Source organism: Physella acuta, unplaced genomic scaffold (genome assembly GCF_028476545.2).
Source record: "Physella acuta isolate Inbredline_101_S28 unplaced genomic scaffold, ASM2847654v3 ptg002088l, whole genome shotgun sequence".
Lineage (NCBI taxonomy): Eukaryota > Metazoa > Mollusca > Gastropoda > Physidae > Physella > Physella acuta.
The window spans coordinates 77,273-104,749 of NW_026733590.1; the positions used below are offsets into that span (position 1 = coordinate 77,273).

The 27,477-nt window shown below is 34.3% G+C and overlaps 1 protein-coding gene across 1 annotated transcript; it reads left to right on the plus strand.

The window, feature by feature from the left end:
* Nucleotides 1–1,227: 1,227 nt before the first annotated feature.
* Nucleotides 1,228–26,458, plus strand: LOC131932103 (PDZ domain-containing protein 8). The gene is made up of 24 exons (XM_059288993.1): nucleotides 1,228–1,316; nucleotides 5,681–6,135; nucleotides 6,921–7,036; nucleotides 7,622–7,700; nucleotides 8,365–8,451; nucleotides 8,884–9,060; nucleotides 10,046–10,126; nucleotides 10,601–10,820; nucleotides 12,303–12,415; nucleotides 12,966–13,052; nucleotides 13,751–13,836; nucleotides 14,715–14,787; nucleotides 16,006–16,107; nucleotides 16,638–16,694; nucleotides 17,023–17,166; nucleotides 18,625–18,731; nucleotides 19,578–19,811; nucleotides 20,968–21,046; nucleotides 21,144–21,238; nucleotides 22,060–22,172; nucleotides 22,552–22,595; nucleotides 22,710–22,829; nucleotides 23,424–23,624; nucleotides 24,223–26,458. Exons 2-24 carry the CDS (start codon nucleotides 5,884–5,886, stop codon nucleotides 25,300–25,302), a joined length of 3,747 nt encoding a protein of 1,248 aa, XP_059144976.1. The 5' UTR covers nucleotides 1,228–1,316; nucleotides 5,681–5,883; the 3' UTR covers nucleotides 25,303–26,458.
* The last annotated feature ends 1,019 nt before the right edge of the window (nucleotides 26,459–27,477 follow it).

Genomic DNA, 27,477 nt, shown 5'->3' on the forward strand with positions numbered 1-27,477 from the left:
CGGAAGTCTGTGTCACACAGTGCTATAGTACGGGGTGTAAGAGTCGACACCATCAAGTAAAATTAGATACATTTATACCCAAGCAAGATATATATATATATATATATATATATATATATATATATATATATATATATATATATATATATATATATATATAGAGAGAGAGAGAGAGAGAGAGAGATAATATATATATATATATATATATATATATATATATATATATATATATACTTATTTATACATGCCTATATATCCAAATCTTAACCGATTGCTAATCAGCATCTGCTGACTTTAAACAACTTCCTGTTGACGATATGTATGCCCTACATACTTTTCTTAGTGTAATCTATAAAGTCAAGTTGTTGTTATGATACCTTATGAAATATAGTTACAACCAAGCTGGAAGTGAAATCATCTGTAAATGCTAACATACATATGGCTATAGCACATACTCAAATAATGCATTGTATGCCGTTGTTCACCATACACACTGTTTACAGTCAGTGGCATTAGGAGGGGGTGTTAGAAATAGTTCCACACAAGGAACCACAAAAATATCAGTGTTTCTTTCAGACTTTTTCTCCGGGAGAGGGGGGGGGCGGACAATGATAAAAGTATATATTTTCTTTATCAATTCCATTTCGTTCTGGGGGCGGTAGACTTTCTAGGCATCTCTTCGGGGGAGGGGGAGGGGGGTGGTTGACTCTGCCAAAAAATTGTCTTCCCCCCCCCCCCCGAACAAAATACAATTTATATAGAAAATATATACTTTTACCAGTGTCAGATCCACCGCCCCCCACCCGAAAGTGCCCCTCCCCCCAGGGGATAAAAAAGTCTGGAAGTAACACTGAACCCCCAACTCCCTCACCCACCATGACAAGCCCTGCTTACACCAGTGGCTTAGGCAAGGTGGTTTTATATATTCATAAATCAAAATCCCCCCCCCCCTCCCGTTTACGAGATGTTGACAACGTCACTAGCCTACACCACTTGCTCCTGAAGTGGGCTGTCAACATTTAAAATTTAAGCCTACTACATTTCATGTAAAGTCGATGTCTGTTTGCGAAAAGTGCACGCATGAAATAATTTATGCAAGTCGTCTAAAGATAGCTGGAATAAAAACAACAATAATGGAGTTACTAGTATGGGCCAGCTCTGTATGCTGATAAAAAAGGAAATCACATAAACACAAGGGAAGTTACTCAGAAAATCTAGTTAGAAAAATTATCAACAAATATGGCGACAACCGAGACAGCTGTCTGTGTTCTTTCTATTTTGACTCCGCACTTCTGTGCATTGTAACAATATGAAAGGTAGCAGATATACTCTTAACTCTCGTTATGTTTAGGTAGATCTATAATAATGTTTTTGTATATTTTGAATACAAATGATCTAGTATCTAGACCTAGAAATCTTGATCTAGAGATCTAGAATAGATCTTGATTCTAGATTTGGGATCCATCATGAATCATGATCATCCAGACTAGAAAGATAGTCTAGATCTAGAATCTAGATCTAGAATCTAGATCTAGTCTAGATTACTAGATTTAGAATCTAGGTTAGTTTTTCTCACTAAATCTGAAATTTACTCAGTTTTCAATCAAACTTGATCACTGAATAATAGACATCCATTTTTAATCAATTAATTATTACTAATAATTTATTAGGCACTAATTTTACTAATTTTGAATTTTGAGGTTTTTAGTTTGTTTTAATTTAAACTTAAACTAAATTGCTAAATTTAATTTATTGTCACTCACAGCTATGGTACGACACATCCTTCCATAACAACTCATGTAATGTCACTCTTACGTTTGAGGCTACAGTATACCACGAATTGGTTGAACTTTTCAATTGACTAAGGGGTCATCCATAAATGACGTCACGCTTTTTTTGATGATTTTTACCTCCCCCCCTCCCCTCCATCACACGCCGTCACAAAAAGCCAAACCCCCTCCCCCCTAAAATGACGTCACACCGCAACCTACAACCCCCCTCAAAATTGCAGTTGAATTTTTTTAAAACATCGATATTTTTCTAAAATCTTGTCTAAACTATTACAATTTATTAAAACATTTATCTAAAATGCGAAATAACGTCTAAAATTTGTTTTCTAACATTGCTTTTTTATAATGCAAAAATGTGACGTCGCAACATCTGAACCCCCCCCCCCCCCCCCTCCACCTCATCACACATCGTCACAAAATTACAGACCCTTCTCCCCCCTACGAGTGTGACGTCATTTATGGATGACCCCTATGCACTAGAGTTCCTCACTCACTAGTGATCAACCAAATTGCGGTCAGGTGGTTAAAAAAAATTTGGCATGCTATACTTCATTTTTTTTTGTAGACTTGATAAACCTATTAGATCTAGTTCTGCAACCCTCAATTTATTTTTGTACACACCAGGCTGATAATTTAAAAGTTCTATTATTTTTATTGACACCAACTTTTAAATTTAGCTTTCATTCTCCAAAGCAAATTTTAAAATACTTTTCTGGCATATTTATCCCTGCCACCTATAGCTTGTTTTTTTAACATGAAACCCCCCCCCCCCCCCCCCCCCCATTGTGCTTGTGGTAAACATTTTAAAAAGTAATTCTAAAAAGGTGACTGGAACTAAGACCAAAAATCGCTGGGAATTCATGCATCGGGTGTGGACGCCATATTGTTGTTAGAAACCAGCCACGCCTCCAGGGTTGCGAGCAATACTACTAATTTTTAATATAAGTTTGTAGATCCCTTTATTTAATAACTTTACTTTTTGATCTAGATCTAGTCTAGAAATCTCTAGAAATCTAGGTAAAAGTTTAAAATTAAAAGGGAGAGTGTCTGTAGTTTACTACAAATAGCTCTCTGAAGGCTATTCATAGTTCGCTATTTTTAGACGACCAATCAAATTTATTTCTAAATTTATTGTCCTGTGCATGCATGCATATTTATTTTTACTTTTTTTTTCTATTTTACTTTAGGGTTAGGGGTTTAGCATTAGGGATTTAGGTTAAGTTTAGGGTTAGACATTAGGGTATGTTTAGGCATTTGGATTAGAGTTAGACATTAGGGTTAGGCATTAGGGGTTAGAGTTCAGGGTTGGATTCAAAAACATTATTTCTACATAAAAGTATACATTGCATAAATAGGGGAATGTATTAATCACAGAAAAATGCCTCGCTCTGATTGGTTAGTGTACAAATAGCCTACTGAGGGCTATTTGTAGTGAACTACTAATAGCCACAACCGTAAAGGTAGCTATCTAGATTCTATTTTAGAGTTCTAGATTCTAGAATAGAGTAAATCCAGAATAAGATATCGATGTCAGATGATAGACTCTTCCAAAAATAGATATGTATTTAGAAAATATTTTTTTCCAGTGTCTCCCCCCCCCCCCCCCCAAATTTTTTTTTTTCAAGTATCCCCACATCCTCCCGGGACAGATAATTCCGAAAGTAAGACTGGTTGCATTTGTAAATCATACAAACTATAATCTAGACCTGTTTCCTACTTTTCTCTGTTAAACCTCAATCAAGCATATAGTGTTGTTTCTTTCAGACTTTTTCTCTGAGGGGAAGGGGAGCACTAGAATTTTTTTAGGTGAGTGGGGGGGGCGGGCAGATTAAATTCTCCGGGGAAGGTAGGCTGACACTGGTAAAAATTCTTCTCCCCCCCCCCTCTATCTAAAGAGACAAAGAGATGCCTGAAAGAAACTACACTTTTAAGATTAGACAAATTAATCAGGCAATAATGTTAGTGTCTATATTATCAAATATCGATGACATCATTATTAATGTGAATTTTTTTTGCCAATGGCTTTTTAATTTTATGTTTACTCTAGAATCAATAATGTCATTTTACTATGTGTACTTTTCCGGCTTTAAAACTGTTCACATTTCATTTTGTTTTGAAAACTCCCTATATAATCCATGTGACGTCACGGCCTTTCACTATACATCTTTTAAATTTCCTTGTGTGACTAAACTATTGTTAAAGATATTAGTATTTTCTGCATTCTGATTAAATTTAATGTTGAATCTTTAAAAAGATATCAAAGTCAGAGACCATAGAAATAATCTCAAACTTGAATTTAAAAAATTAATGCTCTCTTCAGTCATTTGTTATTTTTCAAATGGTTTTCTCACTTAGTTTAACTAAGGGTAGGACTGATCTACATGAATATAAGTGATCATGTTTTTTAAATGATTTTTACCTTTCCCTCCCCTCCGTTACACATCATCTCCAAAATGCTAGATCCCCCCTAAATGATGTCACACCTCAGCCTACAACCCCCACCCCCTTAAATTGCAGTTTAATATTGTTTTAAAAATCAATTTCTTTCTAAAATATTGACTGAGTTTGTTTAACATATAACTTTGTTTAACATATACCGCTTTTTATTACAATTTACCAAAACAGTTTTAAAAAACGCTAAAACAAAAACAGCTAAAATTCAGTTTCTACCATTACTTTTTTCTTGATAGTGACGACACACTATCTGAATCCCCCTCTTCCCCCCTTTTTACACATAGTCACAATACAACACCCCCCCCCCCCCTTTAGCCCTTTTTCTTTTTTATAAACATTTCTATTTAATTGTAGTATTAATCATTGAATTGTATGCTTATTTAATAAACATAGAACTGAAGCCAGAGTTAATTTATATACTAACATGTTTATTGTATTTATGTTTAAGTCATAAAGATTAGCAGTTTAGTGGTCATGTCTGTGTTTCATCTCTTTTGATAATTTGGTTTCTGAATAAACTATATGTACTACACATAGTACATGTTTATAAACAATTTTTTACCAATATAGGTTTAAAAATAAAAAAATAAAAATTGTTTAATAATATGTATTATTTCTATTTTTTTTAAAATGATCTAGACAGCTAATAAAATTTAATATCTAAACACACGTATTGATACATTGGCCCTATTCATTAACATAATTAACACATTTTAATAGAACATGCGATTATTATATACAGTTATTAATAACATAAAATATGTATGTATATGTATGCATATTTTTAATTATATGTATATATTCTGACTACTTAAATAGTTACACATTAAATGAAACATATAACCAAACAAATAACATTCAGGAGTTTAATGGTTTGTACCGGTTGTTCAATCTAACTAATACTTAGTGGAATGTTTATACCATGTCTCCATGTAACAGCTTGGTCTGTCATGGGATGATCATGTATACATTAACACCAATGCACTCACCTCTCTTTTTAAAAGCCTGTTGTTAATAAAAATAAAAATTCCTGTTAATATCAAATAAGGGCATTGATTTTCTGTTACTATTTGTATAGCTGGTGAGGTATTTTAAAATTGATTTTTCATTTATATAGGCCTCTATATATATATATATATATATATATATATATATATATATATATATATATATATATATATATATATATATATATATATATATATATATATATATATATATATATATATATATACATATATAATTATATATTTAATTATATATTTAATTACATATATATTAATATAGCATTATGTATATGTGTATATTAAAAATATTTAGGCCAATATATACCTATCATCATCTATCTGCTTTTCTGCTCCCTTATACTAATACTAAATCACATTTAGATTTGCATCTATTATCTGTGTATCTTCAGATGTACCCACTTTTTGCAGAATGTATTGGAGAATGTCAACACAAAGTAACTTGAGCTTTGAACACAGATGTCGCTGCTCGAGTCTGGCCATATAGATTTGTTGATTGGAAAGGATTAGCACCTCACAATGGGCATAAGCGCTGATAAGGGAGACACTTTGTGCTGGGTGTAGCCAGGTTTTTTTCTTCTGTGTCGTCTGCTAAGCCTGGGCTCAACTTCAACATGGACCTGCCGAACACACTCAGCTCCACCCTCGATTACATAGCGGAACTGCCGGTGGTTCAGTACTTGGTCTATTTCGTCCAGATTTACTATGAGATACTGACGGACAAGATGGTCTTGATGCTCATTTCTTTTCTGGTGGGGATGGGGGTGATGTTGTTTTTGGAGCTACTTTTTGTCTACAAGTATGTTAGAAGTTTACCAGTAGCTCCGCCCCCACAATGTGAACCTCGGGACATTCAACTACCTGAGGTAATAATGTACATTCGGTGTTCTTTCTCTTTACTATTTTATTTTTTTTTATATTAAGTATTTTGTATCTTACAGTTATATTCATTTATATTAGGTGTTTGTCCCTTTTATATTCATGTATACTAGGGTGTTTTGTCCCTTTACTGTTATATTCATTTATATTAGGTGTTTTGTCCCTTTATTATTATATTCATTTATATTAGGTGTTCTGTTCCTTTACAGTTATATTTTTAATAATTTCTTTCTTTAACTCTGGTTATTCTTTTTTAATGAATCTCTCTTTGTCTTGAGCTATCTCTTTTTTCTTTGATTTTCCCTTTCAAACCACATTGAGCAAGTTAAACATAAACGTGTCACATCGACTGGCTTTAAGACTTCTAACTTGAGTGCAGCTCATGTCACAACCAGTTTCAAGTTCATGTTTTACCATCTCAGTTTAAAAAAAGTATAGGACTGTGTAGTGAAGTGCTAAAGTACATGACCACTTACCCAAAGGTCTTGTGTTTGGTTCATAGACTTGAGTCTGTAGGAGTTGCCTGAGTCCACTCAGCTGTGATGTGTACCTGATTCTGTTCTGAGAAAGTTATTACTGTTTTAAAAGTGCTGACCTCACAGCCTATTTGTATACTGAGAAATACATGAACTTTACTTCATCTGCCCTATTAAGCAGGGCACTCCTAAAACATGTCAGATTATAATTTAACTCTTTTTGCAATCTCTCTGTGCTACTTTTGTCTCTCTATATGCCAACGCCAGCTGAATACTCATGTCTTGCTGTTCCATAGGTCCTAAAAAATCGCTTAGATCACTCCAGTCTCAAACAAAAAGAAGATTGTATATGGTGGAATTTTTTAATGCAGTTTCTTTTTTCTGAACTGAGAGATTCCTTACAAATACGAAGGTGAGTTGCTCAGTAAATAGTTCAGTACATTAAATCTTTTCAAACGTTTGCCTGTGGAATAAATTCTAGTTTTATAAATAAAATGTGATAAATCTATGCAGTCTTTATTGTTTGTTGTTGTGTACTAACTAAAGAAGTGAATGGTTTGAACAACAAAAACACATAAATGTTCTCAGGCATCATAATGAAATGATGCTAAATGATTAATGCAACAGATAAATGGCACTTAATAAGGAAAGGAAAAACAATCAAAACTTACTTTACAAACATTGATTCAACATTTGATTACATTGAATGAAAGCAGTATTTCACCATCTAAGTAGAATGTTTCTTGTTTTTATTGCCAACAACAAATTATTGTCAGAATTAATATAGTTGACTGGTAAAACAAATCTAAAAAAAAAATTGTTCTAATCAAAATTAAATATAGGTGATATTTGGCAGCATCAACTTTTTTTTGTCCCAAAATATTTAATGTTCGAAATATTTGACCATTAATAAAATCTGGTTTATATTTCTATTATTTTTCTTAAAAATAAATGTGATAAATTGACTATTGAAATGATTTTTGTTTTGATCTGTTAGATTTATCACAAAGAAAATCCAGGTGGAGTTTGAAGAGGTCCTCAAGTCAAAGAGTGGAGTGTTTGTTGATGAACTCTTTGTGAGTCTTTCTCTTGTTTATACACTCATACTTTTTAAAAACATATAGACATAGGGGTCTGTCTCTTGTTCTACACTCTTACTGTTTTTAAAACATGTAGACCCTCTTGTTCATATCATCTACTTTTCTTCAACATTTTACTTATTTTTAATATTATTAAAGACATTATCTTTATGGCCTAATACTTGTTTTATATCTAGTTAGCATCTAAACATTAAAAATCTGGATGAGAAATCTGTTCAGGTTTTTTATTGTTTAGTGTGGTTGGGGTATGTTTAGGGTTTATATGTGTGTGGTTTAGTCCAGGGGTCTCCAAACTTTTCAGTCCGAGGGCCGCATTGACTATCAAATTTCAGTTCGGGGGCCAGTTTCTTCTGGGCATGTCTTTGATTTTTCTGGGCAAAGTTCCTCAACCATCACCAACAAACGGTTTTTCCGTGGACAAAAAGATCCCCGCGGGCCAGATGAGAGGACATCGCGGGCCGCATCCGGCCCGCGGGCCGTAGTTTGGAGACCCCTGGTTTAGTCCATGGGATTTTAAATCTGTGGTCTGTTGTTCAGTAATTTTTTTTAAAACTGTGGGTTTGTGTTTAGATCACCTAATTTCAACACTTTGATGTAGTTTTTGTATACAAGAGATAATGATTTGTTTCTTGTGTAAAAGCTTCGTGATTTCAACTTGGGAGACAAGTTTCCAGTTTTCATGGCTATATCTGTTGACCAAGCAGACGTCAGCAATGACATCATACAGGTGAAATAAAACACTTGCTTTTGCTTGTCTAGGATTATTTTAACATCCCTTTTTTATATTTAAATCTTCATACTTTTGTTTATATTTAAATCCTAATATTTTTGTTTTTATTTAAAAAATCATATTTTTATTTTCATTTAATCATCATATTTTTTTTCATATTTTAATCATCATATTTTCTTTCTATTGAAATCATTATTTTACAAGATACAATTTTTAAAAATATAAAAAAACAAGTTTTGTTTTAATTACAAACCAGAAACCATTAAAACTGACAGATTAATGACGGAAACATTTGTTAGATTAATGTCAACATCTGTAGATTAACTGATGATAACACCTATAGATTATTCCAAACGCCTGTAGACTAATGTCAACACCTATACAACAATCTGCCAATATTGATGCAAGTTCATTAACTAAAATTTTCAGACACTAGACCTCAAGGCCAGAGTTGTGTATGATGGAGGATTCCAGATTGCTATTGATGCTGCATTGCCATTTGGGAGGATGGCTTTTGTGTCCGTCAAAGTTCTCAAAGTTAGAGGTCTTGTCCGGTTTCGTTTCACACTGCTACCATTCAGTCATTGGTCAATGTCTTTTTATGAGGTAAGTTTTCAGTTATAGCCATTGGTCAATGTCTTTTTATGAGGTAAGTTTTCCGTCCTAGCCATTGGTCAGTGTCCTTTTATATGGTAACTTCAGTTTTATGACATGCATAGTAAAATGAGACACTGAAAATAAAATCTTTCCTGTCAAACAACTATATCCATAACAGTCCTAAGAATTTCTTTTCCTTTTTCTAAAAACAAATTTTATTGATAATCAAATAATTTTACTATAAGTTGTACTAATAATAACCAAATGACAGAAGCATGCTTTATGAACACTTTAAGTGTGCATTAATCACCCCCATAATTGTGTGGTTGAACACAGCTCAGCAATCACCCATGTCTCTTGAGCATCATGATGCACTCTTTGAAGCCATAGGTTACATTACTGTAGGAATGCAGGGTGCAACTCCTGTTTTGGTCTAGTCATCAAATGTAGTGGCCTAGCATGTCTTATAAGGGAGCCTGGGATGTCCCTGGTCTCCCGGCCGTCGACACGAGTGTGGAACAATTTAGTCAACTATTACAGTAGTCCACTTTGTCCCTAGTGTATGGCACTCTTTAAAAGAACATAGGTGGCTGCATAGTGGTCTCAAGGAAGCATAGTGTGCTTCTGGGCACCCGACCTCCGTAGCGATGGTGGATGCACCTGGGGTTGTTTGAACTTTTGAATTATGTAGTACCCCAGACCCCCTGTCAGGACACCCATTCAACAGATCCCAGGTACTAAGATAGCTGCTTGGTAGATCTTTTTTTTCTTTTATCTCAGAAATATTCCCAGGATAAAAGGTGTAGAAATGCTTAAAGGGCAGACACACATACAGACATACCTTCATATTTATGGATACACATACATATAAGGTTGTATGTTGAAGGGCGTACGCAAAATGATTCCATTTATTGCCAGCTAAAATAATTGCCTGAATTAGATCTCAAGTTATTTGGCTTATGTATTTTAACCCTTTCTTGTCTACACATTGCAGGAGCCAGAAATTGAACTAGATGTGAGTGCCCAGTTAGACGGTCGACCAATGACCAAACTTAGAAACATCATCGCTAACCAGGTACTTCTGCTGATCTTTAGATCTATATTGTGATTGACAGCTGATTATGGTTATAAATTGTTCACCAGTGTCTGTGTGTATTTGGCCAGCAATATCTGTGTGTATTGGCCAGCAATGTCTGTGTATTGGCCACCAATGTCTGTGTGTATTGGCCACCATGATCTGTGTGTATTTGGCCAGCAATATCTGTGTGTATTGGCCACCACTGCCACCAGTGTCTGTATGTATTGGCCACCAATATCTGTGTGTATTGGCCACCAATCTGTGTGTAGTGGCCTCCAATGTCTGTGTGTATTGGCCACCAATGTCTGTGTGTATTGGCCACCAATGTCTGTGTATTGGCCACCATTGTCTTTGTGTTGGCCACCAATATCTGTGTATTGGCCACCAATATCTATGTTCTGAGTAAGTTTAACTGAACCTTTAAAAATATCTCAGATCTGTCAACACTAAAAGCTTTGTTAATTTCCTTAGATGCGGAAGATCGTCAGGAAAAAACACACCCTGCCCATGTACAAGATGCGATTCAAACCTTTCTTCCCTCCCCGGCCCGACCCTGGGAGAGAGACTGAGCACCACCTGCAGATGGACGGAGTGGACATCTGCATGGGTGACCTGGAGGTGACCGTCTTGTCTGCCAGCAGGCTGCCCTTTGTTGCTAAAGGATCAAAACTCTACTGCACCATTTCTGTTGGTAAGTTTGAGAATGGTGATATCAGGAATGGGACTTTTTTTAGTTGAAGCTGAAATCCGATTTTTCTGTTTTAGCTGCAATTTTCCTACACTTTTTTCATTTTCTCCTAGTTGTTTTGCAGCTATTTTATTTTTGTCAACTTTTGCCGGTTAGCTACAAAGCTTAAAAAATTCGGGGAAAAATTGTATGCTATGGGATTTAAAAATTATTGTCAATTCATTCATAACTTCTCAACCAGATCTTGTTTGAGGGGGGTGGGAAGGGGTGTGAAAGAAATACAATAGCAGTCTAAGGTTTTTCTAAAAACATCTATAATAATAGCTTCGCTGTCTGTGTATCTATCTTATTCTATCTGACAAGAACCCTATAGAGAATACATAAGCCGAGTAAAAACATGCATAGTAATTAGAAAAACAAAACGGAAATAGTAGGAAATAGTCGCAAGCCGGGAGAGTGCACACAATAATATGACGTCACTGATTCTTGAGTAAACATTGAATTAAAAAGCCAATGTTGTCTAATCTTAAAAGTGGTTTGCGTGTAGAGTTTCTTTCGGGTAGGGGTGAAACCCCCCCCCCCCCTCAAAAGAAATGACGTCATCCATACTCTATAATAAAAACACTAACATTATAGCTTAATTAATATATTTAATCTTAAAAGTGTTTTGCGTGAAAAGAGTCGCTTTATTGCATCTCTTCGGGTACGGTGCAAAGCCCCACCCCTAGTAGAACGTCTAAGCCGCCCCCCCCCCTCATAAGAAATGACGTCAGCGATACTCAATAAAAAAAGACTGACATTACGGCCTAATTAGTGTGTCTAATCTTAAAAATGGTTTGTGTGAAGAATTTCTTTCATGCATCTCTTCGGGTAGGAGCTAAGCAGCACCTCCCCCCCCCCCCCCCCCACACCCGGAAGTGCGACCAGTGTTTCTATCAGACTTTTTCCTCCACAGGATGGGGTTAATTTGAATGTTCTAATCTTAAAAGTGTTATGTGTGCATAGTTTCTTTCATGCATTTCTTCGGATAGGGACAAAGCCTCTCCCAGGCACTACCTTTAGTTTGTATGATCTACAAATGCGACCAGTGTTTCTTTCAAACTTTTTTCCTCCCTGGAAAGGGCGGGGGGTTACTTGAAATTTTTGGGGGCGGGGGTGGACTAAATTTTCTGGGAGGGGGCGGACACAGGAACAAGTATATAATTATATTTCGTTGAATGGGACGGCAGCCATGCTTTAGGGTGTTTGTGTGTGTGGTGGGGGGGGGGGGGGTGGATCAACCTAGTGCCCGTTGTATCCTTCCTCAACGGGCCATTTATCTCATAAATAAAGATTTTGCTTGGCTAAGTACTGTTTAAATTCATTCAAAATTTAAAGTTGATCAGTTAATTTACTTATTGATGTCTTCTTCATTAATTAATTAATTCATGTGTTGATGCCTTCTTCATTAATTAACTAATGAGCACATTGCTGCACCCCTATTAGATAGTCTGCCATGGAAACAGCTGGTGAGTGTGGAGAGAAGCAGAAACAAAATGTTGACACTAGAGTTGGTCAAGACATCCACAGATCAGTCCTTGGGCATGATGGTCAAAGATGTAAGTCTAGCTTCAAAATAATTGTGTGTTTAGTCAAAGATGTAAGACTAGCTTCAAAATAATTGTGTGGTTAGTCAAAAATGAATGTCTAGCTTCAGAGTAATTGTGTGGTTAATCAAAGATGTAAGTGAAGCTTCAAAGTAATGGTGTGCTTAGTCAAAGATGTAAATCTAGCTGAGTGAGAAATGATTGATTGGTTAAAGATTTAAGCCTAACTATTCTCTCTATAATGTTTATATTACGTTTAACTAAAATAGTTTTGTCTGTCACAGATATAAGTTTATTCTTAAATAATTATTGTGTAAATGACTTAGAGGTAAGTGTACTTAAGTAGTATATTGAAAAAAAGATTAAGTTTTAAAAAATTCTGGTGAGAGATTAGTAAGTCTTAACTTAAAATTGTTGATTTGACAGATTACATTAAAATGCTGTATTTTAAAACTTGTTATACATTTGGAGATAATAAAGCGTAATATTACACAGAAGAAATTTGAAATAATGCTCTTATATTTGGCCACAAGAACTTAAAATTCTCTCTGCTTGTTGTCAGGAAATACTGGCAGACAGGTTCCATCCTATTGTGATAATTGCTGAGGTTGTGATGGGCTCTCCAGCGTACGTGGCTGGCGTACATGTGGTATGGTCATACTCTGTTATTTGTTTTATGTTAATTTTAGCCTGTACTTAATTACTTAATTTCTTATATTTTGGTTGTTTATTTTTATTAAACATCATGCACCATTAATTAATTTAACTGTCAGATTACATTTTCTTTATGAGGGTAATGTATCACAGAAACCAAAATATTGTTTCAATCATCTATCTATATATTATATAATTCTCTTCATGGAGACCATAGAAAACACCAAGCTGTAAGCGCGCCTAGCAGCCCCTTCTCTTCCTCTCTAGGCATATCCCTACCACCCCCACCACCACATGGTCTGGTGAGCTGTGGTTCACGCTAAATGTTTACAATTGTAGAGCCGGGTTTAGTGACTGCTATTAGGGGCAGATAATTTAGTTTGAAACGATTTTAAACTTAGGGGAGGTAACTAAGAGGAGGCTGCTTTCACAGGGGGGGGGGAGGGTTGGAGTTGGGGGAAAGGAGGGTGGAGTTATCATCCTTAACGAGCTACTGATAGTGTTTTAAAGCAAATATTTTCAGTGGCAACATTGGTGCTGTCGAATTCACAAATTATGAATTACTGAAAAGTAGAAAGTAAAACAACTAAATAGCGGCATATGATACGCCGCGGGTCGGTTCATTATAGTAATAATAATGTAATATTTCCAGCATAATGATGAATCATAACAAAGTAATATTGATTTGACTAGGGTGATGTATTAGTTGGTGTATCAAATAACAAAGTAACTTCAGCCAAGCAAGCAATGAAAAGCTTCAAGTGGACTAAAGATAACAAGTGAGTAAAGGAATGTTTACAGCTGAAACACTATCAGCGCATTTCTATTTCTTAATGAAACACTATCAGCGCATTTCTATTGCTTACTGAAACACTATCAGAGCATTCCTATTTCTTACTTACTGAAAAAAAAAAAAAATAAAAAATAAAAATAAAAAAAAAAAAAAATAAAAAAAAAAAAAAAAAAAAAAAAAAAAAAAAAAAAAAAAAAAAAAAAAAAAAAAAAAAAAAAAAAAAAAAAAAAAAAAAAAAAAAAAAAAAAAAAAAAAAAAAAAAAAAAAAAAAACACTATCAGAGCATTTCTTACTGAAACACTATCAGAGCATTTCTTACTGAAACACTATCAGAGCATTTCTTACTGAAACACTATCAGAGCATTTCTTACTGAAACACTATCAGAGCATTTCTTACTGAAACACTATCAGAGCATTTCTTACTGAAACACTATCAAAGTAATTCTTACTGAAACACTATCAGAGCATTTCTATTTCTTACTGAAACACTATCAGAGCATTTCTTACTGAAACACTATCAGAGTATTTCTTACTGAAACACTATCAGAGCATTTCTATTTCTTACTGAAACACTATCAGAGCATTTCTTACTGAAACACTATCAGGTGTGTAGAGCTGACACAACTGTGTAGAGCTGACGCACTTTTATTGAGATGACACACCTGTGTAGTGATTACACACCTGTCTAAAGCTGACACAACTGTGTAGAGCTGACACACTTTTATTGAGATGACACACCTGTTTAGAGCAGATAAACATTTTTAGAGCTGACACACCTGTACAGAGCTGACACACCTGTACAGAGCTGACACACCTGTATAGCTCTGAGATACGAACCAAACTAACACAGTGTTGTATCTGCAGGATACAGATACAGATAGAGAGAGTGAGTAATGAGATGGAAGATACATCCCTAGACCTCAGCTTTGTGACCAGGGTAAAGATCTTCTGTCAGTGTTGTGTTAAAGCTTTATGTAACTCTTGTCAGTGTTGTGTTAAAGCTTTATGTAACTCTTGTCAGTGTTGTGTTAAAGCTTTATGTAACTCTTGTCAGTGTTGTGACCAGGGTAAAGATCTTCTGTCAGTGTTGTGTTAAATCTTTATCTTTCTTGTCAGTGTTGTGTTAAATCTTTATCTTTCTTGTCTTGTTTGAATAATGATTGTAAGTTAACGCTGCTAACTAAAAGCTACTCATAAGTAACCCTGAATTTGGGCTGATTAATTATTTTTATGCAACTAATTTTGGTTAATTAATGAACTATTTTTTTTATTCTAATCGTGACCACTTCATAATTTCTTGGTAATTTAAGAGATTTTATTACTGAATTATAACCAAATAATTTAGATTATATTCAACTAAAAGGTGTATAATTTGAATTAATTAAGCCAAAAAGTGTATTGAATTAATTAAGCCAAAATGTGTATAATTTGAATTAATCAAGCCAAAATGTGTATTAAATTAATTCAGCTAAAATGTATATTGAATTAACCAAACTAAAATGTATATTGAAGAATCAAGCCAAAATTTACATTGAATTAATAAGCCGAAATGTGAATTAATCAATCCAAAATGTGTATTGAATAAATCAAACCAAAATGTGTATAATTTGAATTAATCAAGCCAAAATGTGTATTAAATGAATTCAGCTAAAATGTATATTGAATTAACCAAACTAAAATGTATATTGAAGAATCAAGCCAAAATTTACATTGAATTAATAAGCCAAAATGTGAATTAATCAATCCAAAATATGTATTGAATAAATCAAACCAAATGTGTATTGAGCTAATCAAGACAAAATGTGTATTGAACTAATCAAACCAAAATGTGTATTGAGCTAATCAAGAAAAAATGTGTATTGAACTAATCAAACAAAAATGTGTATTGAACTAATCAAACAAAAATGTGTATTAAACATAATCAAACCAAAATGTGTATTGAGCTAATCAAGAAAAAATGTGTATTGAACTAATCAAACAAAAATGTGTATTGAACTAATCAAACAAAAATGTGTATTAAACATAATCAAACAAAAATGTGTATTGAACTAATCAAACAAAAATGTGTATTGAACATAATCAAACAAAAATGTGTATTGAACTAATCAAACAAAAATGTGTATTGAACTAATCAAACAAAAATGTGTATTGACAGAAAGTGAGCAGCTGGCACAGCAACACTCCTGAAAAATTACCAGGGGCAGAATCCTCCACCGCCCCTGATCCCCATCCTCACCGCTCAGAACCTACGATTAAGGTGTAACATCAACACTCAGTTCAACCACCCCACTCCTCCCCCTTCACTATCCTGAACCTTTTCTTAGCTGTGTAAACCCCTCCCCCCTCATTCTTTAGACCACCCCACCTTCACTGTCCTGAACCTTTTCTTAGCTGTGTAAACCCCTCCCCCCTCATTCTTTAGACCACCCCACCTTCACTGTCCTGAACCTTTTCTTAGTTGTGCAAACCCCTCTTTAGACCACCCCCACCTGTACTTAAGGTTTGTAGCCCCTACTTTCATAATACTGCTTACTCTTGTGCCGTGTATTCTATTCTTTGTATATATATATATATATATATATATATATATATATATATATATATATATATATATATATATATATATATATATGTTATTTATATATCATTTGGGTGAAATGATCTCAGGACAAACTATCTCAGACAATTTATCTCCCACAAAATATCTTAGGACAAAAGATATCAGCCCTGAAAATTTATATTTTAACAATCATTTAAGCTCACTAAATCAGCTTACAATTTTCACAGGATCAACCTCATTCTCCCACCAAGGCAAAGACAACCAAGTTCAAGGACGGTTCAGAGGTAAATACTTACATCTTTATCCTAATAAATTTAATAACCAACCCACCCACGTCACATGACTAACATAATCTTGTATAAATGCACCAACCACATGAAAAAATTATTATATTGACATACATACAAACTTTTGTTTAAAGTTATTGTTTTTTAAAATTTGGTTTCAAGAAAAATGTATTGCAAGGAAAGTATATTCAGACCATTTTACAAGAAAACTATAGTAATGGAATATTTGTAGATTAAACGAGTTTGATTCTTGTGTTACAAATGAAGCAAAATGATTGGTTGCTAGGATAAACAGTTATTTGATATATTTTTTCTATTTTCCTAGAACCCAGTCTGGAATCAGAATTTTTTGTTCTCTGTGGAACCAGCTCATAAGTTTTTAAATGTCTGTGTCTGGAGCAGGGGAGGCGATCGCTCAGATAAACTGGAGATTATCAGCTCATCCAAACATGATGTTCTGGTCGGCTATGTGAGTATCAGGATAATCTTGTGGGTTTTGTATCATGATAAATTTGGTTGCTGTGAGAGTATAATGATAATCTTGTTGTCTGTGTGAGTATAATGATAATCTTGTTGTCTGTGTGAGTATAATGATAATCTTGTTGGCTGTGTGAGTATAATGATAATCTTGTTGGCTGTGTGAGTATAATGATAATCTTGTTGTCTGTGTGAGTATAATGATAATCTTGTTGGCTGTGTGAGTATAATGATAATCTTGTTGTCTGTGTGAGTATAATGATAATCTTGTTGTCTGTGTGAGTATAATGATAATCTTGTTGTCTGTGTGAGTATAATGATAATCTTGTGGGCTGTGTGAGTATAATGATAATCTTGTTGTCTGTGTGAGTATAATGATAATCTTGTTGTCTGTGTGAGTATAATGATAATCTTGTGGGCTGTGTGAGTATAATGATAATCTTGTTAGCTGTGTGAGTATAATGATAATCTTGTTGTCTGTGTGAGTATAATGATAATCTTGTGGGCTGTGTGAGTATAATGATAATCTTGTTGTCTGTGTGAGTATAATGATAATCTTGTGGGCTGTGTGAGTATAATGATAATCTTGTTGTGTGTGCGTATAATGATAATCTTGTTGTCTGTGTGAGTATAATGATAATCTTGTGGGCTGTGTGAGTATAATGATAATCTTGTTGTGTGTGAGTATAATGATAATCTTGTTGTCTGTGTGAGTATAATGATAATCTTGTGGGCTGTGTGAGTATAATGATAATCTTGTTGTCTGTGTGAGTATAATGATAATCTTGTGGGCTGTGTGAGTATAATGATAATCTTGTTGTGTGTGAGTATAATGATAATCTTGTTGTCTGTGTGAGTATAATGATAATCTTGTGGGCTGTGTGAGTATAATGATAATCTTGTTGGCTGTGTGAGTATAATGATAATCTTGTGGGCTGTGTGAGTATAATGATAATCTTGTTGTCTGTGTGAGTATAATGATAATCTTGTTAGCTGTGTGAGTATAATGATAATCTTGTTGGCTGTGTGAGTATAATGATAATCTTGTGGGCTGTGTGAGTATAATGATAATCTTGTTGTGTGTGAGTATAATGATAATCTTGTTGTCTGTGTGAGTATAATGATAATCTTGTTGTCTGTGTGAGTATAATGATAATCTTGTTGGTTGTGTATCATGATAATAATTTTAGCTGTGTGTTTAAAACAACCTTCTATCTTGCATGAGTAATGTTTTTGTTTTAGGCTTGTAACGTCATTAAAAATTATTTTCAATAAAGGCATGTCTTTAAGTAATGAAATAAAATGAATTAAATGTCTTGATTTTATTAACTAAATCAACTGTAACATTACACCATCAAAATAAGTTTTTAGAACAATTTAGATAAATGTTCTAATTAGCAAGAAGATTAAGGCTTGATTAACGTCACTAATTTGTACCTGTCTGTGGCAGGTGAGTCTGAACCTGGAGGACATCTACCTGCACTGTCTGATCACCTTGAATGGTAAACTACAGGACAGGTTCAAACTGAAGCATGGCCATTATAAAACAGAGGCAGAGTAAGTCTTTATATTGGTTTACATTGTTAGAGTTACACTTTTGGACCTGAACTTGGGCAGGTGAAGTAGAGTCCCCTAATTTTTGTGACTGGTATGTATAGTCAACTCTATACTCAGTCTTCTTTCCTTCTCCCAACTTGAGTTAGGTACTCATTAGAACTGGTTGTGCTCAGGGCTGTCCTTCAGGCTCAGTTTCAGGAACTGAACACAAGGCATTTGGGTTAGCATTCATGTGTTTTACCAAGCCATGCAACATTTTTACGTTGGGGTGTATTGTTGTTTTGCTTCACATATCATTTGTTGCTGGGCATTAGCTTATCTTGTAAACAAGTTGAAAAAGTGAGGGGTGTCACCACTAAATACATTACAGATCCACACAATCATTAATAACTGAGAAGGAAAAATATAATATTTTTTTAATGTGTTGAGCCTTACCATTTTTCTTTTACACAAAATCACTTTAAGTTATAGTTATATCTTTAATGACTTTTATAGTTTAATGACTGTTTTCTTCCGGTTTAGCAAAGTTGTGTATCTATTTAAATTGGCTTTTTCCTTTAAATTAATAGCATCTTTCCCTGTTTGTGCCCAAGACACAAGGGTCAGATGAAGAAGAGTTAATCTGTACAATGACCTCAGCATAGTGTGGTCAGTACTATGCTTAGCTGCCTTTGTTTTAGAGCTGTGTTGGCTCAGGGACATTCTACTGACTAGAACCCAGATTCAAACTCGAGACTTTCAAGTTAGCAGTCTAGCGCTGTACCACTAGGGCCACTCCGTCCCATTTAATTTTATATTTATCCTTATTTATCTCAATATTCTAATGACTTCTTCTATTTCCATTAGGTTAATAAAGTTATGGTCAGTTCACAAAGGGTTTGACCCAAATCAGATGTATGGGGATATCTCCCTGGCCTTCAACTTTAACCCTTCCCTGCTGTCAGCTGGCCAGCGCCAGGCACTGACCAGCTGTAAAATGTCAGCTGTCCAGCTGCACCAACAGCTGCTGGACAGGAACATGAAAACATCCAAACACACAGGTATCAACTTACACGACAACATACCTGAGGAGCTGAGAAAGTGAGTTTGTTAACTACAACATTCGCTGGTTGATTAACATTAGCTGTTTTTGTTGTTAACATTATTTAATTTAACTTACATTGTTTGAGTTGTTAACATTAGTTGTTAATATTAGCTGGTTGAGTTTACATTAGCTGATTGAGTTGTTAACATTAACTGGTTGAGTTTACATTAGCTGGTTGAGTTTACATTAGCAGTCATGTGTTTTGAATTACGCCCAGCATGTGATGGGGGGGGGGGGGGGAATCTCAAAACTCAGTCCTGAAATATGAGTACTGGCAATTTTTACTTTCTTGTACTTTACTCTATTTACATATGAGCACAATTACTTGAGAATTATTTCAGTTAGGTAGACAACATTTTTTGGAGCACTTTCAATTTTTGAGTGACCTCTTATATATTTGGAAGTGGTACTTTACTTTATTCCTAGTTTCTAAAATACCGATTACTTGGGTACCATTTCATTTAGGTGGATGAATTTCCATACATAGATAGATCTTATTCACTGGTTTCTTTTACGTTTTTTTTTAAATACTTTTATTTGCAATTTAAAACAAGTACATCAACATCAAATTCTTTACATAATTTTGAACATCAAATGAAAACGAAAGGTTTTACAAATGTACATAATGAGTATTTACATGATGTCATATAGACTCTATGTGATTGTACAAATTTGAAAGGGGTAACAGTAAAAGGGTTAAAGGTCAATATCAGAGTCCAGGAGGGAGTGGAAAGGAAATTGCTTAAAGAATTTGATTTTAATATATATTGGTTGATTTATTAGTGATTAAAAATTTGAAATATCATTTAAGTCTTAGGGGCCTAATATCTATTCTCATGTAGATTTTATTTGTATAAACTGATGCTTTATACTAATTATTTAATTGAACTAATCTTCTTCAGAACTTGATCTTATAATACAACTTTTGCATTATATGCCAAACATATTTGAGGACATTGCCTTACAGAATACACAATAGAATATGATCACTGGAATGTATTCATGTACTCCTGTTGTCTCCCCTGATATGATCTCTATGATAAATTCATATAATCATGCTTGTCTCCCCTGAGATGATATCTGAAATATATTCAAGAACTTCTGCTTGTCTCCCCTGCATTGTGATCTACATGCTTTAAACTCCATTAACAGAGAGAGCAAAGAAGGGCACCATCAATTTGACAGTAAAACATTCATCACTGCAACCTTTTGTGACTACTGTGGTAAAAAGGTACAGTTTTTATTTTATTTTTAAGTAGGCCTATTGCTAAATCATTATTATATTGCCAAATTGATTATACACTGTGGTCTAAAACTTTCTTTTGTAGATCTGGATGAAGGATGCCTTTAAATGTAGAACTTGCAACATGGTCTGCCATAAGAAATGCTTGGTGAAATGTCTGCTGAACACCATTTGTACAGAGTAAGTTGGGATTCCACAACTTTGTAAATATGAATTGTTGATACACATAAAACATTACAGTTGCTATGGTGTTGCTACTATGCTGTTTTGTTATTTTTTTTTATTTTTTTTTTGAGGTAAATATGATTTTTTTTCTTTTTAAGTAAATTTTCTACTGAGAAAAACATTTTTTTTTTCTCAAAACTAGACTTCTGCCAGATAAAAAAAAATTTGAAAATACTCTTGATTAATTTTTCTGACATTTCCCAATTATTTTTCTGTAACCAATTTGTTTACAGACAAATTAATTTTCATAAGTTTATCCATTTATAAGTCAATAACTTTTTTCCCCATCCCATCTTCAAAAAGGCTTTTGCTATATTAGTCTCTATAGCACATACCACCATTCCCTTTTTCCTTGGTAATGGTGAATTTAAGAACTGATGTAAATACTTTTTCTCTTGCGAAAGTCTCAATTCAGCCAGCACTGTTATTTATATATATATTTGTCAATAGGTTTCATTTTTATTGATTATTATTAACAACTAGATCATCATATGGTCACTACTATTCAAGGCATAAACTGACATGTTGATGTCAAGATAATGACAGATATCTTATAAACCTTAGCCGTTGATGTAAAGATAATGACAGATATCTTATAAACCTGAGCAGTTGATGTCTAGATAATGACAGATATTTTATAAACCTAACCCATTGATGTCAAGATATTGACAGATATTTTATAAACCTGACCCATTGATGTCAAGATATTGACAGATATTTTATAAACCTGACCCGTTGATGTCAAGATATTGACAGATATTTTATCCCTGCCACAGACATGGTGCCAGAAAAAGAAGTGGAACTGACTCTGATGAAGTGTGGGTGCCACTGGCTGACGCAGGCAAGGTCAGACCTTCACTGAAGCCAGATGATCCTGTGGACAAGCAGGGTGGGTGGAACATCTCTGTGTGTCTGTTGAGGCTCTCAGTTCTTTCATTAGCTGGCAGTTATAGCTGACATTTTTTTTTTAGTTTTTACTACAGTCACACTAGAGCAAGCAGTTATAGCATTAGCTGCTAGTTTTTTTCATTAACCAATAGTTCTAGCTGTGTATAGCGAATACATAGGCAACACGAAATATACAAATTATTCCTTCTAATATTTTTGGACAAAACATTTTGTTTTGCTGATGTTTTAGCTGTTTGCAGTGAATATAGTTCTGTGTCTTCATAACTTTTTATTGTCTCTGTGTACTATGCGAATGATAATTTACTACTGTAAACACTTGAAATGATTTTTAATACTGATACTTTTTTTTTAATGTACAGCTTTAGAAGATGAACTTTTAAATGATGATGATGAACCTTACGAGGCAAGTCTATTTGGTGTTGTCAAAATGTTCCCTTGATTTATTTTTTCCATTTTAACAGTATAAAAAATGCCTCAAATGAAAATGTTGATAACCTTATGTTTTCTCTCACTGCAGCATATAAACCCACAAGATGGGGACTCAATTCAAAACCTGGCCCAGATGTTGGAGACTGTGATAGCCGCAGCGGATGAACCCACAACATCTGGACTACAGAAGGCGGACATCACACCAGATGTGAGGCTCTTATCTCTCTAACTCTCATTCTGTTTTGTGTTAAACAAAGTTGAAATAGACATTTCTCTTACTTTAGAATTAAAAAAAATACAATTCAAATTTGTTTAGTGGAACAAATATATTGTGTGAGTTAGGTATGTCTCCTGATATTGTTAATTTGCATAGATTCTGACATATTTTATACCTTTGGGCTGAGTCAATTGGAGTTAATTTCCCCTGTTCAAAACTCTTGTTGATTGGTTGTTTAGTCTCCATACCAGTAACTAGCTTACATAAAGTAATTCAAACTTCATAACTAAGAGTAAACAAAGCCTTCTAGGCCAGTTCTCTTATTTTTTTTAATCTGCATATTTGAGCCAGTTTTTACAAAGATATCCAGATGTTTTTCAATCAAAATAAAAAAATATCTTTAATTTATATGATTTATATAGCCAATAAGTAAGATATTTTCTGTAAATATCTATCCATCAATAAGATAATTTATATACCTATATCTATATATGTAATATATATTTTATATTTATATATTTACATTATTTATATATATATGTGTATGTATGTATGTATTCATTTGTGGTAATTTACATTTTCTAGCCGACTGCTGTATCTGGCAGAAGATTTCGCATCCTTAAAGAGCAGACAGAAAGAATGAAAGACAATGTAATGAAGCACTTAAAGAGAAGTAAAGTCCAGACTGCTCTCAATGATAAAGCCATAATGGCCGCTAAAGACCTAGGCTCTCGTCTGTACATGGACATGGACCCGACGCTTAGAAAAGATAAACTCGAGGAGCTGGTAATGTTGCTGCTTTGTTGAACTTAGTGTGGGGGTTAGGGGGGGTAAGTCACAGCTGAACATTGTTAGAGCATTGGCTTGGGTAATCTTTGTTGTGCAGAGGTTGGGGACCTCAAAGAAGTACCACTGGAGCTTTTTCAGTCTGTTTTACAATGAGCACAGAACTTTAAATATTAACATCATATACCAAGCCCTGGAAAGATACAAGAAATTAAGTTAAGGTTACACACACATATGCACATATATATATACAGACAGACAGATTTTGTCGCAAAAACTCTTCACTTTGCAGACATTGTCTATATAATTGTCTAAATTGTTTTATGTAACCATGGCATACATCAAGATTATGTGGTCATCTCAATTTCTTCCTCTCATTAATACCATGTGCTTCTTGTTAAAACTAACTAGGCTGTTAAACTTTAACCCTTGCACCACTTAGCTGTTAACCACACACCACAACACAAGTGTCCTTGTTAAATCTATCAAGGCTGTGTATTTTTAACCCTTGAACCACTAAGCTGTGTACCTCTTGTAAGTGTTCTTTCTCGTTCCCCTAGCCCGACCATTAACACAAAGCTTTTATTTTTACCCTTAGGTCAGAAACCTGGATGAGCAGCTGAAGATGGAGATGCAGAACAAAGAAGCCATCGAAAAAGACCTGGCGCAACTAGAAAGTTCCGACAAACAAAACCCCACGCCCAAGACAAAGGCAGAGATCAAAGCTTTAAACAACAAGGCCATCAAGTCGGGGGAGAAGCTGGACGCCATGCGTCTGCTCATGCTGCAGTACTGCTCTGGTCTACAGATGTGCCTCAATTCATTAGAAGCAGAGGACGGCGCCAAGTCCATCCAGAAGGATAACCAGCCTGTGGTGAAGCAGGAGCCAGCTAAAACGGACACAGCCACGAAAACAAAATCATCTCCTTTATCAGGGCTTGTGCGGCGCGCTGGGACATCCGTCAAGGAAAAAGTAACTTCCATCAAGAAAGATTTCGGCAAAAAGACCAAAAGCTCCGAGCCAAAAGACAAGTCGCAGTTTCCTCCAGGAGGGTCGAATAACAACAAGGAAGTGGCGACCGGCCCAGTTGAAGAGGTTGAGCTGCTGCGTGAGACGGACATGAAGAAAAGTTCTAGAAGTCAGAGTTCCGGTCAAGTGGAGATCAGGAAAACTGAACTGGACATGCTGCAACAGGTTTTCAAGGCGTCAGATGCCACGACACCTGAGGGTGGCAATTTGGCTAACACCTCCCGCCCCTTGGTTGAAATTAAAGTTAACGATGAAGATATCTCCACCCACAATCAAGTTAAAGACACCATAGATTATAAAGAGCCGAGACATAAGTTAAAAGAACAGCTTAGCCTAACCAGATCTAATTCAGACTCTGGACTTGAGATTTGTAAAATGTTAAGCCTAAGTCCAGAAGATATCCTCCGTTACCGTGGCAACTCACTGCCCAAGATTTTAGTCACAGACAATTCTGACTCCGATTCTGATTTTTTCGTGGTGGATTCTTCAGATGATGAGGTGGTTGTTTCAGACAGCTGTTCGGATGTGGAGGGGGAACCTGTGGCAGTAGAGGTGAAAGGTGTCACAAAGACAGATGACCAAGACAGCGACAGCAGTGTTGATCAGCATCGGGACACAACACAACAGCTGGAGACTTTTCAAGTCTAGGGGGCCCTTTTGTCAGAAAGGTTTATTTAATGGCATGTTGTTTACAGGTCTAGGGGGCCCTTTTGTCAGAAAAGTTAATTTAATTTAAAGGCATGTTGTTTACAAGTATAGGGGGTCCTTTTGTCAGAAAAGTTAATTTAATGGTATGTTGTTTACAAGTCTAGGCAACTCTTCTATCAAAGAAGTTTATAAAACTGAATGGCATTTTGTTTAATATTCACATAGAGGCTTTGATTGTCCAACATAATAATGTTGTGTGGAATGCCATAAAATTCTAATATAACTCTTTAAAATATTAATACTGTAGACGGTCCTGCTTTCATTGAATTGCACATTCTGTATCAAAATAATTCTGTCTGTGTCTAGTATAGACAGAGGTAATAGAATACAAAAAAAGAAAATTATCTATTTATTCTTAACTTTTGTAATACAACATTTAATACTAAAACAATTTTTTATATTTCTTCTCTATATAAAAATTGCCAACATAAATTTAGCCTTTACTTTAATATCACCCTATTGTTTCTAAAGTCGCCACCTCTTTTCCCGTTGTTCTCGCTGCCACTTGTTAAGGTCTTACACTTGGCCAATATTTGTGCCTAGACTTAGTTCTGACAGCAATATATGCCCCCGCCTGGATCCATCGAAAAGTTGCATCAAAATGGTAGGCCTACAGAACAAAGTTTTTAAAAAAAATGTACAAAAATAGACAAATTTTTTTTTGGAACAGAATTCTAAAACAAATCTGAATGTCATCTCAGTAATTGAATTTGTTAGGTGTGAAAAGATGGATTAAAAGAAATCGTTATTCTATCTCTGGGTGAATGAGAAATAAAATTATTTGCTCTTACTTTTTTGTGTTGTTTTAAAATTGATTTGGGTATTTAAAATTTAGTTTTTCAATTTGTATCATTTCTTTGAATACAATGTATTAGTTACTTTTTTCTTTATGTAAGGTTGAGTTCAATTATTGTGTACATGTTTATTTAACTACAAAATTATTTTTTTTTAATTGCAGCTCAGATGAAGCTGGTATCTACTTTATAACAAATTATTTTAAAATGTCACTGATCTCAACCATTTTATTTTGTTCCATTGAAATTATGTGATTAGTTTCTTAATTTTGTTTTTGTATACAGTGAAGCCTGCCTTAAACAAACCCCCACCCTCCTGTATAATGGAACACAGTCAAAGAAAATAGTTAGACATTTAATTCCAATCTTATATTCAAAATCTATTACCTAAGACATGCAATGAAAAACCAATGTTGAATCATTGTGTTCTGTTTCAGTAAGGTTCTATTGTATTTCTCTTGAAGAAAAATTCCATTTATTTTAGACTGAGTTGAGTAATTGATAACTTACAATTAGTTATAGATTATGTAATTGTGTGTTATACTTTATGAGGGGCCAGCAAGATCAAGGATTATCACACTTGATAATGTTAATTATCAAGGCCTAATTGTTACAACAGTATATATACTAAGATGCACAAATATGTTTACTTTTTAAATTATAATTATTCTGTCTTATTTATGGCTTTTGCATGGCATTGTTTGAATTTTCCTAAAATCTATTTTCTTAAAAAGTGTACTGTAGTATGTATGGTAATTAGAAAGTGTACATTTAATCTATTATATAGTAATGCTTATACCCTTTTAGCATTATATAAACTAACGTGCTCAGATGTTGAGATTTTTATCTATCATTTATAAGCCTTATCAAGAAATAAATTTGTCCAGTCCTAGTTGTAGATAGAGTAAAAGTTATCTTAAATACTTTTACTATCACTAGCAGATATTCCTTGAACACAAGCATAAGCCATGCATAATTTTTGTTTGTTTTAATTTTTGTTTAATTCTATATGTTCAACTTTAATCAAAAAAAGTTATCATTTGTTATTGTTGTCTTCCTTTGATGTTCCTATAAAAAATTCTCAACCTACAGCTTATTCAGGTGTAAGACTACTGCTTGCGTTATAGATTATAGATAACTTGTCTTGAATTTTACCTGTTCTGCTCAGTACATATTAGCCCAGTAAATGAACTATCTCAAACTGTCTTACTACTTCCAGAAACTGTCAGTTATGCAAAACTATCAGGATTCTGCTTGCATTTATGTGCAACTATCAAAAGCTAGCCAAGAACTGTGACAGTTTTGTGAAACTATCACGAAC